Source organism: Sciurus vulgaris (genome assembly GCF_902686455.1).
Source record: "Sciurus vulgaris genome assembly, chromosome: 4".
In the NCBI taxonomy this organism is placed as follows: Eukaryota; Metazoa; Chordata; class Mammalia; order Rodentia; family Sciuridae; genus Sciurus; species Sciurus vulgaris.
The window spans coordinates 158,345,944-158,362,451 of NC_136464.1; the positions used below are offsets into that span (position 1 = coordinate 158,345,944).

The window sequence follows — 16,508 nt, forward strand, 5'->3', positions numbered from 1 at the left end:
TAGGAAAAAAATAGCTAGCTAAAAAGGAAGAGATGACTCAGGATTAAATAAGAAAGATATCTAGCGATTCTGAGTCCCTAAGATCTGCAGGAAAGCAGCAGGAGACTGGCCTACATTATTGTAAGTCCTTTTCAGTCTCCTTGTCTAGAAAGTGTTGGGGAGAGGTGAGGGAATTCTGTCAACTCCCAATTAGGACATCCCACAGAGAACCTGAACCATAAAAGCAAGACGAGGTCAGACTACAAACTGAGGTGCAATTATAATTAAGAGAAACATATCTCCCCCCACAAAAAACAAAAACAAAAACAAAAACAAAAACAAAAACCCTGTCCTCTAAGAGAGTTCAGTGACAGTACCTGAAAAAGAGAACAGAGAGACTTAAAGAGAAGCAACGTGTGAAGAAGTTTGACTATGGTGGCGGCCATGGGGGAGCCCTCAAAAAGATTCCTAAGAAACTTGAGGTGGTTCTCAAGAACCTCAGAGTCTCAGGTACATGGATATTTACAAATAAAACCACTGTGGTGTCTTGACAGAGCTCCACAGGGACACAGCAGTAAAACATACCCCAAGAAACCAATATTACAACACCATCTGCAGCTGTCCCTCCAAGCAGCTGGCATGAGGAGCTGCGACCACGGTTATGATCGCTCAGATTAGAGAGCAAAGACGCAGGCACATTTTGTACAGAATGCACATGCCACCGCTAATGGTCCCAGGAACCTTCCACCGTGATCTAGAGTAAGCAAGTGGCATGATCCCAAGGGTACATGCTGCTCACACAAGGTTGTTGCTGAATTAAGTAGGGACGTGTTCTAAAAGAGGTAAAAAGGGAACTTGGACAAAGCTGCCTTCTTGGTGGGCCACATCGGATAAAGGACTTTTAATGCAAGCCACCTGCACAAAGGAAGCTTCCCACTTCCACCTGCACAAAGGAAGCTTCCCACTTCATGGAATCGCCTTAGTAGCTTTCAGTAATGTGGTTGTTCACTTGTTATGCCAATGAAGGGGGAGGGACTTCAAACTCCGAAATCAGATCCTGAAGAAAAGATCACTGGGAGAAGCTTCCTCCTCTAAACTAGGAAGACAAACACAAGGTCATTAGGAGGAAGCTGCTGCCCTATGTCCCCAGGGCCAGCAGGGAAAGAAGGGTTTCACAGTGAAGCCCAGGAGACAAGGGTTTCCAGAAGGAGGAGTTTGCTGATAAGTGGACTGTCAGCGACTGTACCAGCTCATCAGGTGGTGGCCTCGGGTCTGTAAAGAATGGACTTAATGCTATTTGCAGAGCTTTGAACTATATCTGGATTAAAACAAAGAAATAAGATTAAGTGGATTTTGGAAGCCATATATACTATTGCGACTCGTTCCCTCTCAGATACACCCGCCCACTAACAGCTGTCCATAACACACATGTGAAAAGTGAAAGCAGGATAGTGGTTAAGGTATTTCAGATGCCACAGAAGACTGTGGAATGGCGTGTGCATTACCTCAGACATTTCCACAAATTATAAGGAAACACTGTGTAATGGTGTTTAGTATTTTGTGTAAAATCAGTGACATTTGTTTTCAGGAAAATTCTGTAAATTTGGGCAAACAGTTTTACTCTTCTGAAGTTCAGTCCCCTCGCATGAAATCAGGGATAAATATGTATCTAGCTTAGATAACATAACGCACAGGAAGAGCATTGTGCAGCATGGTATACATATTATCCAAACGTGAAGATACTTAAAAACAACAACTAATTTTGTTGTGAGAGCTTATTTTGTACTCGGTCTTATTCTAAGTGATTTATATGCATTATTTAATTCTTGCAACTCTATGATCGTATTAACGAAGTCAAATTTTTGAAAGAGGAGAGTAAATGTTGAAGAGCAAACTCTTAGAGCACAAATGGCATTGGAGGAAGTGACAGAGGGCAAGTGCCTTGGACTGTTTGGTGAAAAAAAATCCCTCCTGTGAGCAAAGGTTGGAGCAGGACACATTTGGGAAGAGAGTGAGAGATCTCCTGATTGCTAGGGAGAGAAGAAAGCTCCCCTTTCTATGTGGAGAATCTGGCCTCTGCGAGGGCCAGAAGGCAGTACCCCCGGGGTCTTACCATGATGTTGGCAAGGTCAGCGCGTCTCCACACAGCCCACAGGGAAAGGTGCCGCACACTCAGCTGAGCAATACACGTCAAGTCAGACAACTCCGAAACTGGAGGCAGCGGCCTGCCAGCCGCATTCTGTACACGGCTGTCCTGTTGGACACACCCATGTAGGACCCAGGCTTGACAGCCTGGTACTTAGCCAGCACTAGAAATGCTGTGACAAGGCCTGGGGGCAGTTACGTGGGACTCATCTTTGAAACTCCTAACAGGCAGATGCACAGGAAGGGACAGGAGTCTGAGTGGGCATCAGCCGTGTTTTGCCAATTATGAGGAAAACCAGAATTTCAAATAAGAATGCACCGTGAACGTGTGTGAAGCGCTTAAAATCAAAGGTCCAACAAGACCACGTCTCTAATCAACTTAATCCAAGTGTGACTAGACGGTGGGTATAAAGTATAGAGAGTGGCTGAGGACTTCTTGTGTGGCACTTCAAACCCAGATTTACTGTGAGTGACTTTGCTTCTGTCCTCTGCCCCTTTGGAGGGGATCTGAAGAGGCTCATTTTCTCAGAGAGGTCTCATAGGTTAATGGACCCAGCGTGCAGGTCACACACTCAGCAACTCCCCTAGGAGAAAGCCTGAGGGGGTTCTTTTGAAATTTATGGAAAAGGCCTCTTTGTGGACTTCTAATACGGTCTAGTCATTTTCTTGAACTTTCAAGATTTTTTGTTCTTTTCCCTCATAAAAAAAAAAAAACAGCACCCACAGCTTTGGGCTTCATAAGAATGTACATAATAATAAACAGGACATGCTATAAATAGCATTGACATTCCAACCGTGCCTAACAGAACTCCCTCCCCACACGCCTGGCACCACAGTCTAGTCTGCAGATTCCAGTGTCCCTGGACTGAGCTACCAAGGTGATTCCAGAGGTAAGAGCCTCCTATACAGATTTACCCACAAAATAGCATTACCAGAGTGCTGAGTGTCATCTAAAAGCTGTGGTACTTCCAAGGCCTTAGTGTACATACCAACAATTAGGTCTTCACTGAACAAACCAAACTTTTCCTTCCACTTCAGTGTAACTGCTCTTTTCCTTGCAGATACCAGAGTGCACACAGGCCTCTCCTCAGCCCATGAACAGGCAACATCATTCTGTCTTACCAAGGAAAAGGGGGTGAGGGGGTAAATAATTCGTCTAGGTCACAATGCAGTACAATGGCCAGCAGGGAAGCCAAGCTCAGGCTTTCTTTTTTTTTTTTTTTTTTTTTTTATAATATATTTTTTTGTTGTAAACAAATGGGATACATGTTGTTTCTCTGTTTGTACATGGCGTAAAGGCATACCATTTGTGTAATCATAAATTTACATAGGGTATTGTTGTTTGATTCATTCTGTTATTTTTTCCCTTCCCCCCACCCCTCCCACCCCTCTTTTCCCTCTATACAGTCCTTCCTTCCTCCATACTTGCCCCCCTCCCTAACCCTAACTCTAACCCTAACACTAACCCTTCCCTCCCCCCATTATGTGTCATCATCCACTTATTAGCGATATCATTCGTACTTTGCGAGCTCAGGCTTTCTACGTGTTTCCTTTCCGCTCTCCTACTCTGCTTCCTGTGTCTTTCTTACAGTTTGAAGTTGGTTAATCTGATAATGGAGCAGCGCAGCTCTCCAGTGTTCCACATGGCCCTGGAGAGGGACATTAGTGGCCTCGTGGTCACTTACAGCCTTTTTCCTCAGCAACCCCTCCTCTGTAGGAATACGTCACCCAGCCCCTGTGGGAACACTGTCTCTATGTTGGCTGTGGCAAACTGACAGGTGCTCCCTCGTGTTTCCAGGTTATTCTGGCACTTGCCTCACAGTTTTAATTTGTTCTCAGTCTCTGCCTTCATCCTGAGAGACTCGATATTAGTGTGGATGACTCTTAATGCTCATTCCTCAGTTTCCCCCTCCTGCCAAATCACTGTGTTTACTATAGTTTTGAAATCCACCCTTCGGTCCTCTTGGGTGACCTCACCCAGAACTGGAAAAACCCCTCTTCCATCCAGGTTTAGCCTTTCCTCTCTCCTTCTGCCTGCCCCCTTCCAATGAATGTGCTTTTTGCTCACTTTCTCATTGTGAAGCTTCAGAAAGGCCTAGGGTTTAATTGTTTAAAAACCTTATGTCCTTCAAGTATGCCCTAAGCATGGAATGGAAAAGAGAAGGATCCATGGGCTCAAGGTTACTGGTGATACAAAACAAACAAACAACGCCAACCAAAGAGCAGGTGATGACAGGTGGCAAACACCAGCTAGAAGGGTAGAAGCCTTGGTCAACATTTCTTTATTCTTTCCTGCCTATACATAGAAATAACAACTTAATCAATAAACTTTTGTTGATTCTAAATATGGAACTCTTTTCTTCTAGGAATCATGACAAAAGATTAAGATCAATTTTGGTCAAATGATGTTTGTGACAGTCCTCACCTACCTGGCCAGCAAGTCAATAAGTTCAAGTTTTGACATCCCATCAGGAAGCAGTCGAGGAATAGCAGCAACACAGGTCCTGAAAAGATCGATTTTGGGCTTTCTCTCCCCCCTAGCATTTGAAGAGAAAATTTAAATATAGGTCAAAAAGTTGTGAGAAATTTTTTAAAAATTTGGTTAAATAATTAAACAAAGACTGGAACTCAATCCATGCCTCTGAATCACAGTCTTATGTTGGTTCTAGTATTCTGTTAATGCCCTTTACAGTTTGTTCCTAATAAAACTTTTAAAAATGTAAATGCAACACAGAGTTACATATCTTTGAAAATGCTGATTATCAACAGCATTTCGTCATAGGCTTGGCATTCAGGTGGGTCCCAGGGGGTTTGGTCCCTACAATCTGCATTTAAAACACTAGAGTCCCAGACGTGTCTAAATGTATCAGAATGAAGAAATATATTATAGTCGTTCCTCCATTCAACATTCACAAATGGGATTTAATATATATGCAGAATGGCCCTTTTTACAAGTGTAACATCTGGAAGTTTCTCTCCCTGATGTGCTATGCTTCTCTACTGTCCCTACCCCCATTTTCAAGAAATTGTTTCCAAACCAAGTCTTTCATGACAAGTAAAATTCTGAAAAGTACTCGGCTGTATATCCATTTCTGACTTATTATACTAATCTCTATGGAAAGTCCCCTCTTTTTAGTTACTCCCCTGAGGATGTTAGTGTTTAATGGTAATAACAATGACTTCTGTATTATTAGCACGCAGAAAGGAAAAATGTATACAGTCAGTCCCCATCACCTGTGAGCTCCACATCCATGGATTCAACCTCAAAGATATTTGAAGAAAAATGTGCCTGTATTGAATATGTACAGACTTTTTCCCTGTGTCATTATTTCTCAGACAAAAAAGTATAACAACTATTTCCACAGCATTGGCATTGTCTTAGGTGTTATAAGTAACCTAAAGATGACTTAATATGGGAGGAAATGCATAGTTTATATGTAAATATTATGTCATTTTATATAAGAGACTTACGCATCCTTGGATTTTGGTATCTGTGGGAAATCCCAGAAACAATTCCTCATAGATACAGAGGAACAACTGAATTTCATAATATGCTATTTTAAGTTTTAGTTGTTTTAATGGGTAACTATATGATTCTTAACCACTTAACAATAACCTTATGAACCTTTTATGAAAAATCAAATCTTTCAAATAACCTTATATGACAATATATAATGGCATATCTAAATTTGGATAGTTTAGTACTCTGAGAATAAATATAATATCGGTTACCAAGCAATCATAGGATACAGACATAATAATGAAAATGCAAAGTGGCACAGAAGCATTCCCTTCTGGGAACAGCAATGCAACAAGTATTTGCAACAGGATGCACAAATCCATCTTCTCTATAACCTGATTATAATCTAATAGCATCTTGATCTGTGACATTACATTTTAGAATGTTTTTGTAAGACTATTAAAAATAAATGCAAAACTGTTCATATGAAAAATAAAATATATACTTTGACTTCTAAAATACTCCACTTTTGTAGAAGCCTATAGATTATTTTCTCTCCTTTTTCATGGACCTTTTGCATTAGATAAGTGAGGGTCCTAGAAAGGAAGCTGGTGCACAGTGATTTCTAAATAGCTGAAGGAGAGAGATGTCTTTGGATGAAACCCACAATAGCTGTGAGTAGTCTGAATAGTTTACACAGTTCTCCTAGCTTGCTCACCAGATGTTGTAAACAGCTGCAATTATTTTCATGTCTGTTGGAAAAGGGATGGCCCCGCCTGGCCTAAAGTGTAAGGCAAATCCAGATAGACTTCCAAGCTGATAAAATCAGCCTAGATTAGGAATTAATTGGTGCATGATTCCCTCTTACTATTGCAGTTGTTGCTCTCTGGAGTTTTTATGGGAAGCTGTGTGAACTCCCAAAATAACATAATTAAGAATATTTATTAACAGATGTTAAAATTACTATTTTTTAAAATTTGTTCTTTTCTTTCTTTCTTTTATTAGTCACAAAAGAAATGAGGAATGGAGATTGAGTAACTCAAAATACTCAATGTTCAAGTTCATACCTTAAAACAGAGCCTGGGAACATGGTGGATCGACCTCAAATATCAGTTCAGATGACTGTTCCCATTAGTGCTGTGTGGCCTCCGCCCTCTTCCCCTAAATGCTTATATGATTCCCTAATGGTTCTCCTTGTTTGTTTTAAGAAATGAAGCAATGAGTGATTTTCCACTCCAGGATCTACTTTGAAGTCTAGCATGAAAACTATTCCTAGCCTTATTTGGGGAATCTTAAAATGGATGAATAGGAAAAACAAGAATCTAGAAAAAATGTGAGGCATTAGTTAAAACATAGGTAGAATATTTGCATTTATATTTAAGCCTATACATTTTTTCTTTTTTATTACTTTTTAAAAATTTTTACAGTCTGCATTTTGATTCATTGTACACAAATGGGGTACAACTTTTCATTTCTATGGCTGTATACAATGTAGAATCACACCATTCATGTAATGATACATATACATAGGGTAATACTGTCGGTTTCATTCTACTATCTTTCCATCCCCCACCCTCTCCCACCCCATTTTCCTCTACAGTATCCAAAGTTCCTTCATTCTTCTCTTCCCCGACCCACCCCTTGTTATATACTATCATCCACTTATCAGAGAAAACATTTGGCCTTTGGTTTGTTGGGCTTGGCCTATTTCACTTAGCCTACACATTTTTTAATATATTGTTTTGGTTCTGAATCTACCTTAAGATGTTTCTTGAATATAACTACAATTTTCCTTTGAAGCTCCTTAATTCTTTAATATTTTAATAGGAAATAACTATATGGAAGAATTTTTTAAAGTATTTCTTATATTTTCTACCGTACAAATCAAAAATATCTTTAAAATATTCAAGGGGTATGGAATATTGAGGTTAAAGTCTTTCTGACTTTGTGAGGCAAGAAATTAAAAGCTAAAGTAGTATTTTTAATGCCATTAATCTTGTTCAATCTCAATTCTGTTATTTATTTTGGTTGGAAAGTTCATAGTGCTATGACCTTCATGTGGTTTAATTAAACATCTGGCAAGTTGCAGGATAATATGCATTGTATAATTCTGTTTTTACCAAAAAAGAAAAAAAAGAAAAAAAAAAAGAAAGTACAGATGGTCCCCACTTTAGTAATTTTTGACTTCACCATAGTGTGAAAGTGATTTGCATTCAGTAGAAACTACAAGGAACTTTGAATTTGGACCTTCTCCAGGGCTAGTGACAAGTGATTTTTCTCTTCCAATGCTAGGAAGCTCCCAGCCAGCCTGAGATCTCGAGGGGAAAGACCAGCACTCTCCAGTGCATGTGCTGCTGAGCTAGCATGCCGGGTAGGTTAGGGGTAGTACATGTATTTTCGATTTATAAAGTTTTCAACTTAAAATTTAAGCTCATTGGGAGGTAACCTCACCATAAGTTGAGGAGCATTTGTATTTCCATATAGTATATTTACACAGGGAGAGTTCTGGAAGGAAGCCCAAGAAGCTAAGGGATGGTCACAGATTTCAAGTGGGGATCTGAGGTGAGGGCTTTCCACTTAAGATGCTGCTACATATGTATTTAAGATAATTCTGTACTTCAACTTTTAATCATGAGCATACACTGTCAATATAATAAAATTCATATGCACAATATAAACTTCTCTATACAGGTAATAACTTCAGATTGTTTCTGATATCTGAGGCTGGTTTTGCTGGGTGACAGAGGAAATCTTCCTATTTATGTTTTAGAAATTCATGCCACAGCTGCCAAATAAGATCTAACTCACAGTCCAATGACAAAGTCTCAATTTTTATAAATGTAGAATTAGAACCAAATCTTAGTTCTTATTACAATTCATTGAAAATAGCAAATATAAGTTGGACAGGTTTCTTCTGCAGAGTTCTAATTACAAACAGAGCTCTAGATTTTGGCAAAGAACATGAGTTCTACATTAGTATTACTAGCACTTTCTTAAAATCTAAGGCACAATTGTGCCAAAACTATTAAGCACGCACTGCCACTGCAAAATGTAAAGATAAGACATGTGTAATTTTGGGATATCATTGTGTCACAGGTGTTGTGACAGAGCTTGGGAACAAAATGTCACTTCTGAAAAATGTGGACCAATAAATGGGTCAGGGAGCCTATTTTCTAACTTGCTGGCTTAATGTACTCAAAATATAACACAAATAGATCAACGTTAGGTTTGACTTTATTTTATGGACAATGGAATACTGTAAAAAAATTTGGGGTTGGTTTGGGGATCGAACTCTAGGCCTTCCACATGCTGGGCAATGTCAAATTATTTTTATTTATTTATTTTAACTATCCTTAGCACTTCTTACAACTCTGATTCTAAGAAGATGAGAATAAACCACAAAAGAAATAGAAAGAATATTTACCTCCATCTTTTGGTTCATTAATCGCTCATTTTTTTCTTTTGGAATGGTGGGGATGGAACCCAGGGCTTTGGGCACATCAGGCAAGTGCTCTACCACTGAGCTACCTCTGGGTACTTTTCATGTTTTGTTTTAAAATAGGGTCTCCCTAAGCTGCCCAGGTTGGCCTTGACCTCGTGATTCTCCTGCATCAGCCTCCAAGTCACTAGGATCACTGGTGTGCGCCACCAGGCCTGGTTTATCAATTCCTCATTGATAACAGCCTCACTGTACTCACGTGATCATGTCTTCGGGTTCTTTGTTTAACATCTGGACATTAGTTAGCATCATACACCGTCCTACTTCTTTATCAAGGTGCCTTAAAATGTTGTCCACAGCTTTTCGTACTTGAGAGTAATACAAGGACATGCCTAAAAAACAGGTATTAGAGTTATGATTTTGACTAAAGCCATCAAAGAATAGCTTCAGTTAATCTTCTATAACATTTTTTTACTGAAGACCCTATAAGCCAACGATTTCCTTGAGCAGAGTCTGTGCCTGATTCAGTTTCCCTCTGCACGGCTCTTGGCACAGGGCTCTACACTTAGCAGGTGCTCACCAAATAATCATTTACATTAAATTAACAAGAACTGTAATATTTCAGTAGGAATTATTTTCCAGCAGACATTCTGACTTCTTTTTTTTTTTTTTTTGCGGTGCTGGGGATCGAACCCAGGGCCCTGTGCCTGCAAGGCAAGCACTTTACCAACTGAGCAATCTCCCCAGCCCTGAATTTTTTTTTTTTTTTAACCAGGGATTGAACCCTGGGCACTTAACCACTGAGCCGCATTCCTAGGCCCCGTCCCTTTTTAAAAAAAAAATTTAAAAATTTGAGACAGGGTCTGCTAAGTTGCTTAGGACCTTGCTATGTTGCTTAGGACCTCACTAAGTTGATAAGGCTGGCTTTGAACTTGCAATCCTCCAGCCTCAGCCTCCTGAGTCACTGGGATTACAGATGTGCTGCACTGAACTGGGCTTACATTTTGAATTTTTAAGTTTCTGGTCAGTATAAGAAAAATCCACCATCTTTGGTGATTATGTGAATAAAGGCTAATTCTTATTTTGGGTTAAGATTTTACTAACTTCAGATTGTTCTCTGAAATATATGTATGAATTCTATTTTTAGCAAAATAAAATGAGACTTCATATTACAAAATTTAAAGTGAAGGAAAATATATTTTAGTCAATTTTTTATTTCTTTCATTAAACAGTGTCAATATCCTCCAGTGGAAAACAAATGTGTACATATTACATATGTGTACATATAATATATATACATTACATAGATTTACATATATGAATTATGTTTTGTATACATTCACAATGCACGTATAAAATAAATGAAGAGCAAAAACTACTTTAATTATTTCTTATGCATTAAGTCTTCTGAATTCATTTAAGCATTATGTAACCAAGGTATTTTAAAGTAACAAAATTTCTGCACATTTGCATCGTATCTTTGGAATCCAGGAACTACCTGAAAAAAGTTTGCTGCAGGTTTCTAAACTTGGGTATTTAATGAGAAGTAAACAAGTGCAGATATTCATCTCTTTGGATTAAAATAACTAAATTTAAAAGAAACTAATCCCAAATAAGAAGTTAGATTCACAATATAACTTGGCTTTTTGTAGAATGTGGCATGTTTAAGATACAAATTAGGCAATGTTACTAAAAAAATAGAAAAGATACTATAAAAATGAGTGAATAAATTATAAATAAGACTATTTACCAAAGCATACAGATGTCTTAGAAATTTACTGTAAAATGTAGATAATATTAGAGGTTTGAAAAGATTCATATAAAACTCATTATGTGAATGGAAAAATATTTCCCAGGAAGTTCTAAAAAGTTTAAAGGGCAATAAAACAAAACATGGCATGAATTCATCAACACAATTAACACTGGAATGTCTCATCTGCTATTTTTACAAAGATTTTTTTTTTAAGAGAGTTTCTCATTAAAGGTAAGCATCTAATAGTGATTTTAAAGCTTCACCCCAGTTCTAGTCCATGTTCTAAACCCACCTATCATTTTGGCTTCCTCTTCAGTTAGCGTTTTACTCAGATACGTTTTCTTCACTCTCAATGTGTTTCCAGAAGGAAGTACAGCTCCTGTAACTGGCATGGGAGGCTCACCATCTTTCTGCTGCAAGCTATCAGCTATCACCAAGAATGCCCGTAAACCAATGTTCATTCTCTATGAGAAACAATGCATCCATGAGAAAAAAGAAAGGCCCAATACTGCAGTGAATTATACCATCAGCCTTTCAGAGAAATTCTGCTTGGTTGTCCATCTAGATCAACATGGGAAAATAGTTTAAGAGGCACAAAAACATATGCTACACCTTTGAAAATGAAGTTTCCATCACTATTGCTGCATTACAAGAAAACCAATGGGAAGCTTTTCATTGAACTTGGAGGGCATGTTTGAGATGGTTACAAACCATTTTGTTCAGGGGATACAGAGTGTACCTGAGAGGGATAGAGGGTCATCCTGTGGGGCTGCTGCTGTTGGGGTAAACTGAGGTAAACAAAATCCCTGGGCCTTCTAGAAGGAGAGAGACACCACACATGCTAATTCACAAAGATGGAGGGAAACATTCAGAGTTCTAAATGTGAACTGCCTACTCTGAACTGTAGTTCTTGATTTTTGATTCACAAAGTTCAGCCAGTTTGAGAATAAATTTTAAGAAAAGCAATGCTATGGAATCTATTACTAAAACAAACGGGTGTATAAGAAGAAAGTCTATCCTGGGCCAGACTGTTATCTGTCTGAGGATTAGGTAAGGCATAATATTGGATCTGAAAGACAACCTGGCAAGACCCTGGCTCTCCAAAGTGCATTCTCACTAGACGAGCATGAGACAGCTGGAGTTAGTTGTTCTGCATCCTTCCCAGCACATCTCATCATGGTTTTTAGTCTTAGGTTTTCTTGATGACTTGATGTTGAATATCTTTTCATAGGCCATTTGTATCTCTTCTTTGATGAAAACACTGTTTATTTTGCCCATTTAAAAAATTGGGTTGTTGATTCCCATTGAATTCTTTACATAGAATTCTTTACATAGTCTGAAAAAAGTACTTTGTCAGATATGAATTTTGAAAATGTTTTCTCCCAGTCTGTGACTCTCCACTTTATTGTTTTCTAAAGTGCAGACCTTTAAGACATTTTTGATAATGTTCAATTTACCAACATTTTCTTGCATAATTTGTGACTTTTATGTCTCAGGAATTTTTGCACAACTGACGGTCACAAAGACTTTTCTCACAATTTTTTTTTTCCCTGGAAGGTTTATAGTGTTGGATTTTACATTTAAGTTTATGATCTATTTTCCGTTCTTTTTTTTTTTTTTTTTTTTGCAGTACTGGGGATCGAACTCAGGGCCTTGTGCTTGCAAGACAAGCACTCTACCAGCTGAGCCTTCCCAGCCCTCAGTTCATTTTTGTTTACTGAATTATTTAGGAGTTGAAGCTCCTTATTTTGCAGGCGGCTTTCCAGTTGCCCAATTTATTGGAAAGACTATTATTTATCCATTGAAGTAACTTAGATCTGTTGATGAAAATCAACTGGTCATTTACATGTGGGTCTATTTCTAGCTTCTCTATTCTGATTAATTGGTCTTTACAGTCATCCTTCTGCCAATATCACATGGGGAAGTGATTGCTGTATAAACTTGCAGTAATTCTAAGATCACATCAGGCTTACTAGTGCTCCAACTTTATTCCTTTTCTTCAAAACTATGTTAGTTATCCTAGTTGATTTTCTATAAAACATTTAAAATCAAGTTGTACATAAAAAGCTTTGGGGATTTTGATTGGGATTATTATTGGCATTATGGTTTATATGGATCAATTTGGGCACAGGTGACCTCTCAACAACACCAAGTCTTTTAGTCTACTACAATCAATATTTCTCTTCACTTATTCAGTTAATGTTTGTTTTTTCTTAATATTTTGTAATTTTCAGTACAAAAATGTTGTATGTGTTTCATCAGTTTTACTGCTAAGTATTTTTTCATTGCTATTGTAAACTGTTCAATTTCTAGTTGTTCGCTACTATAAAACATAAATACATTGGTTCATTTATCTTGCATCACACAAACTTCCTAAAATCAGTTATTCATTATAGCAGGTGTTCTGTAGATTTTTGGGGATTTTCTACAGGGAGAGTCATGTTGCCTGTGAAAAAAGACAATGTTTTATCTTCATCTCCAATTTATTTCCTTTCATTTCTTGCCTCTAGCATGTCTTGGTAGGACCTTCAGTTCCATGTTATTTTAGATTAAGGCAAAAATGAGAGAAGTTGATGACCCAGCAGCTCTTCTCACAGATAAAAAGTTCTCATGAAGATAAGGGGGCATACAGGAAGTTACCTGGGTCCAAACTACGGCAAGACCTTTACCTGGAAATTATCTAACTGCTGAGTAGTGGTGTAATATGCTTTATGATATAACAACACTTTAGATATCTAGGCCTGGTTACATGAGCTAGTTCCAAAATACTATTTAAGACCTCATTAGGATATGTTTCTGGAGAAACTGCCCTGCAGTTTATTTCACCAAATGAATGACATCTGCTTCATAGATTATTCTATGTCTGCTTTTGAGGAGGTTCATGACTGTGCATTTGGGCTTATAAACTACCAACTACTAACAAATAAACTCTTCCACAACCCTGTAAGATCAAGATCAAATGTGGACTATCCAAATATTTTTTCTTACTGGTAGTTTTTTTAAAACTAAAATTTCAAGTGTTCGTCACAGAGAGAGATTAAATAATTCATCATAGATTGAAAGAGAAGTTTGAGAAAAGCAAGGATAAATTTTATAGATGACGATAGTAGCTTTTAACTTTTCTTTTTTTCTTTTTCTTTTGAGACCTGGTCTTACCATACTACTCAGGTTGGCCTTGAACTTGTGAGCTCACATGATCAACTGCCTCAGCCCCTCAAATAGCTGGGACTATGTCATTCTTTTAAGACAAATAACCCAGTGATTCTGAGAACTGATTGTTAAAACAGTGGAGATATGAATACTGAGAAAATATTATGCTGAGAAAGTCTGTAGCAAGCAAAGACTCTGCTCCAGACCTGGGCCTCCATTCAGCCGAAGGCTGTGGCTTTGCCCTGGATTTGGCCCCTCCCCAGAGCCTGCTGACCTTGGCAGCAGTCATTCTGGCAGCCTGCCAGTTCATTAGCCACCAGACAGAACTTCCCATTTTTGGGCTTCCACTTGTTGCCAGACATGTGCAACTTTAGTGTCAGGAATAGAATGCAGGGTGTGGTGGGAAGGAGCATGGAGATACTGGGATCCCTCTGCTACTAAAAAGCTGCCTACGTTGAGTCTCTGGGCCTCCTTCCCCACCGACAGAATAAAGGAGCCCAACAATATCTCAGTGATGATATAAATAATCTTTTAAAAAATGCCTGATGTACAATTTCCTTCCTTCTTTCCTCTTTCCCCTTTCCTTCCTTCCTAGTTTGTGATGTATTCTTCCTTGTATCACTATTCTATGAAGCGAGATAGAAAAGCACTTTGTCCATTTTACTGGTGAAAAGGCTGAACTTCAGAGAAGTAAATGTCGCATAGCTAGTAAAAGCATCAGTGCTGGTGGTAAGTGGCAAATCCAGCTGTGCCGGCTTCTGGTTCAGTGTTCCTTCTATAATCTTCTAAGAAAAGGGCTGCACAGAGGCAACTTGCCGGCATATTTCTGTTGGCTGATGGTTAAGGGTGCTATTCATTTGCATAGCCCCAACTCCACACAGCACCCATTCTGGACCGGAGCCCATCCACTTTGGACTCATTTCTACGATCTGCCTGACCCTTGAGCAGGGATGCTGTCACAGAAATATGCTCATACATTATTTAATTTCACTAGGTTTTATAATATTTTATTACATATATTTATTCTTCTCTGTTTTATTACTTTAAAATACAAAATTTGTTAATCTGCATCAATGTTATTACAAGTAAAATAATTTACTTTTCTAAAATAAAATAACCTGATTTATTAGCAACAGATGATCTTTTGGGGAAAGATGTCCTCTATTATACAAGTACAGAATATGGTAGCACATCAACCTTTCATCATTCTAAATCTATTCATGTAAAATTTTACTTCTGAAACACCATCACTTGAATCTGGACATGAACAGGAACAAATATGAGACTTTTGAGAGAAGTCATCCCTCATCCTGTTCCCCAAAGTTGCAAAGCAAAGGTATGATTCTGTGAATACATGCTCTGTTAGAAGTACATAAAAGGATCATTCATACCTCTGGATTGAGACTGAAAGCTTTGGCTGGTTTTCCCACACAAAGAAAATCAAAAATGATTTCTTTCATTGCAAAATCTAAACGTTCCTAGAGAGAACAACAAAACAAAACAATATAAAAATGTTGAAACACAAATTTAACATCAAATGGTTATTTTCATCATATGCACCCAACAGGTGACTACTAGAAAAAGAGGGGGAACGCTCAGTTTTATGGATCACAGAGAATCCCTGAGGGAAGCTCATGCCCGTCAGAAATGCTGGCAGAGCTGCTTCCGTTTCTGCATGCAGTGCAAGGACACCTTCATTATATAAGAGATGGAATTTGCTCTGAAAGCACAAAATGACTGATGACACAGGAACAAAAATCAAAACATTTGGTGTCTGGGTTTAGAAACAGGTCAAATTTATTCCCACTCATACTACAACTGCTGTTAACTTATTATAATGTATTTTTATGATCTGACTGCAATATGATCATTTTCCTCTGTTCTCTAATATTAAATATCCTTTGGCTCATTTCTAGCAAATAATTCTAAAAGAACAATAAGTAACAAATAAGATATTAAGGTTATTGTTATGGTTTGGAAGTGAGGTGTCCCCCAAAAGCTCACGAGACAGTGCAAGAAGGTTCGAAGGAGAAATGATTGGGTTGTGAGAGACTTAAACCAATCAGTGATTTAATTCCCTGAAAGGGATTAACTGAAGTGGTAGGTTGTAGCTGGAGGAGGTGGGAATTGGGGCATGGCTTTGGGTATATATTTGTATCTGGCAAGTGAAGTCTCTCTCTTTCTGCTTCCTGATCATGACGTGAGCTGCTTCCCTCCACTATACTCTTCTGTTATAATGTTCTGCCTCACCTTGAGCCCCAAGGAATGGAGCTGGCTTTCTGTGGACTTAAGACCTCCAAAACTGTGAGCCCTCAAATAAACCTTTTCTCCTTTACAGTTGTTCTTGTTGGGTCATTTAGTCATAGCAGTGAAAAAGCTGACTAAAACAGTTATTTAAATAAGACCATGTCCATGAGATTCTAGAAATTTGAGATAGTGGCTACTTAGATATGACATGCTCATTTTATATAACATATTCCAGAATAATCAAAGTATATTGTCAACCACCTCATAACTATACGAAGAAAAGTTATATTAAATTTTCCACCCGCATAGCAACTTATGTCCTTTCCCTAAGAACA

The 16,508-nt window shown here is 38.3% G+C and overlaps 1 protein-coding gene across 1 annotated transcript in view; it reads right to left on the minus strand.

The window, feature by feature from the left end:
• Positions 1-16,508, minus strand: part of FRY (FRY microtubule binding protein) — a 274,897-nt gene that overhangs the window by 115,705 nt on the left and 142,684 nt on the right. Inside the window, 4 exon segments of the mRNA XM_079137248.1 lie at positions 4,554-4,661; positions 9,283-9,415; positions 11,069-11,240; positions 15,318-15,404. Of these exon segments, the coding sequence (XP_078993374.1) occupies positions 4,554-4,661; positions 9,283-9,415; positions 11,069-11,240; positions 15,318-15,404 (500 nt within the window).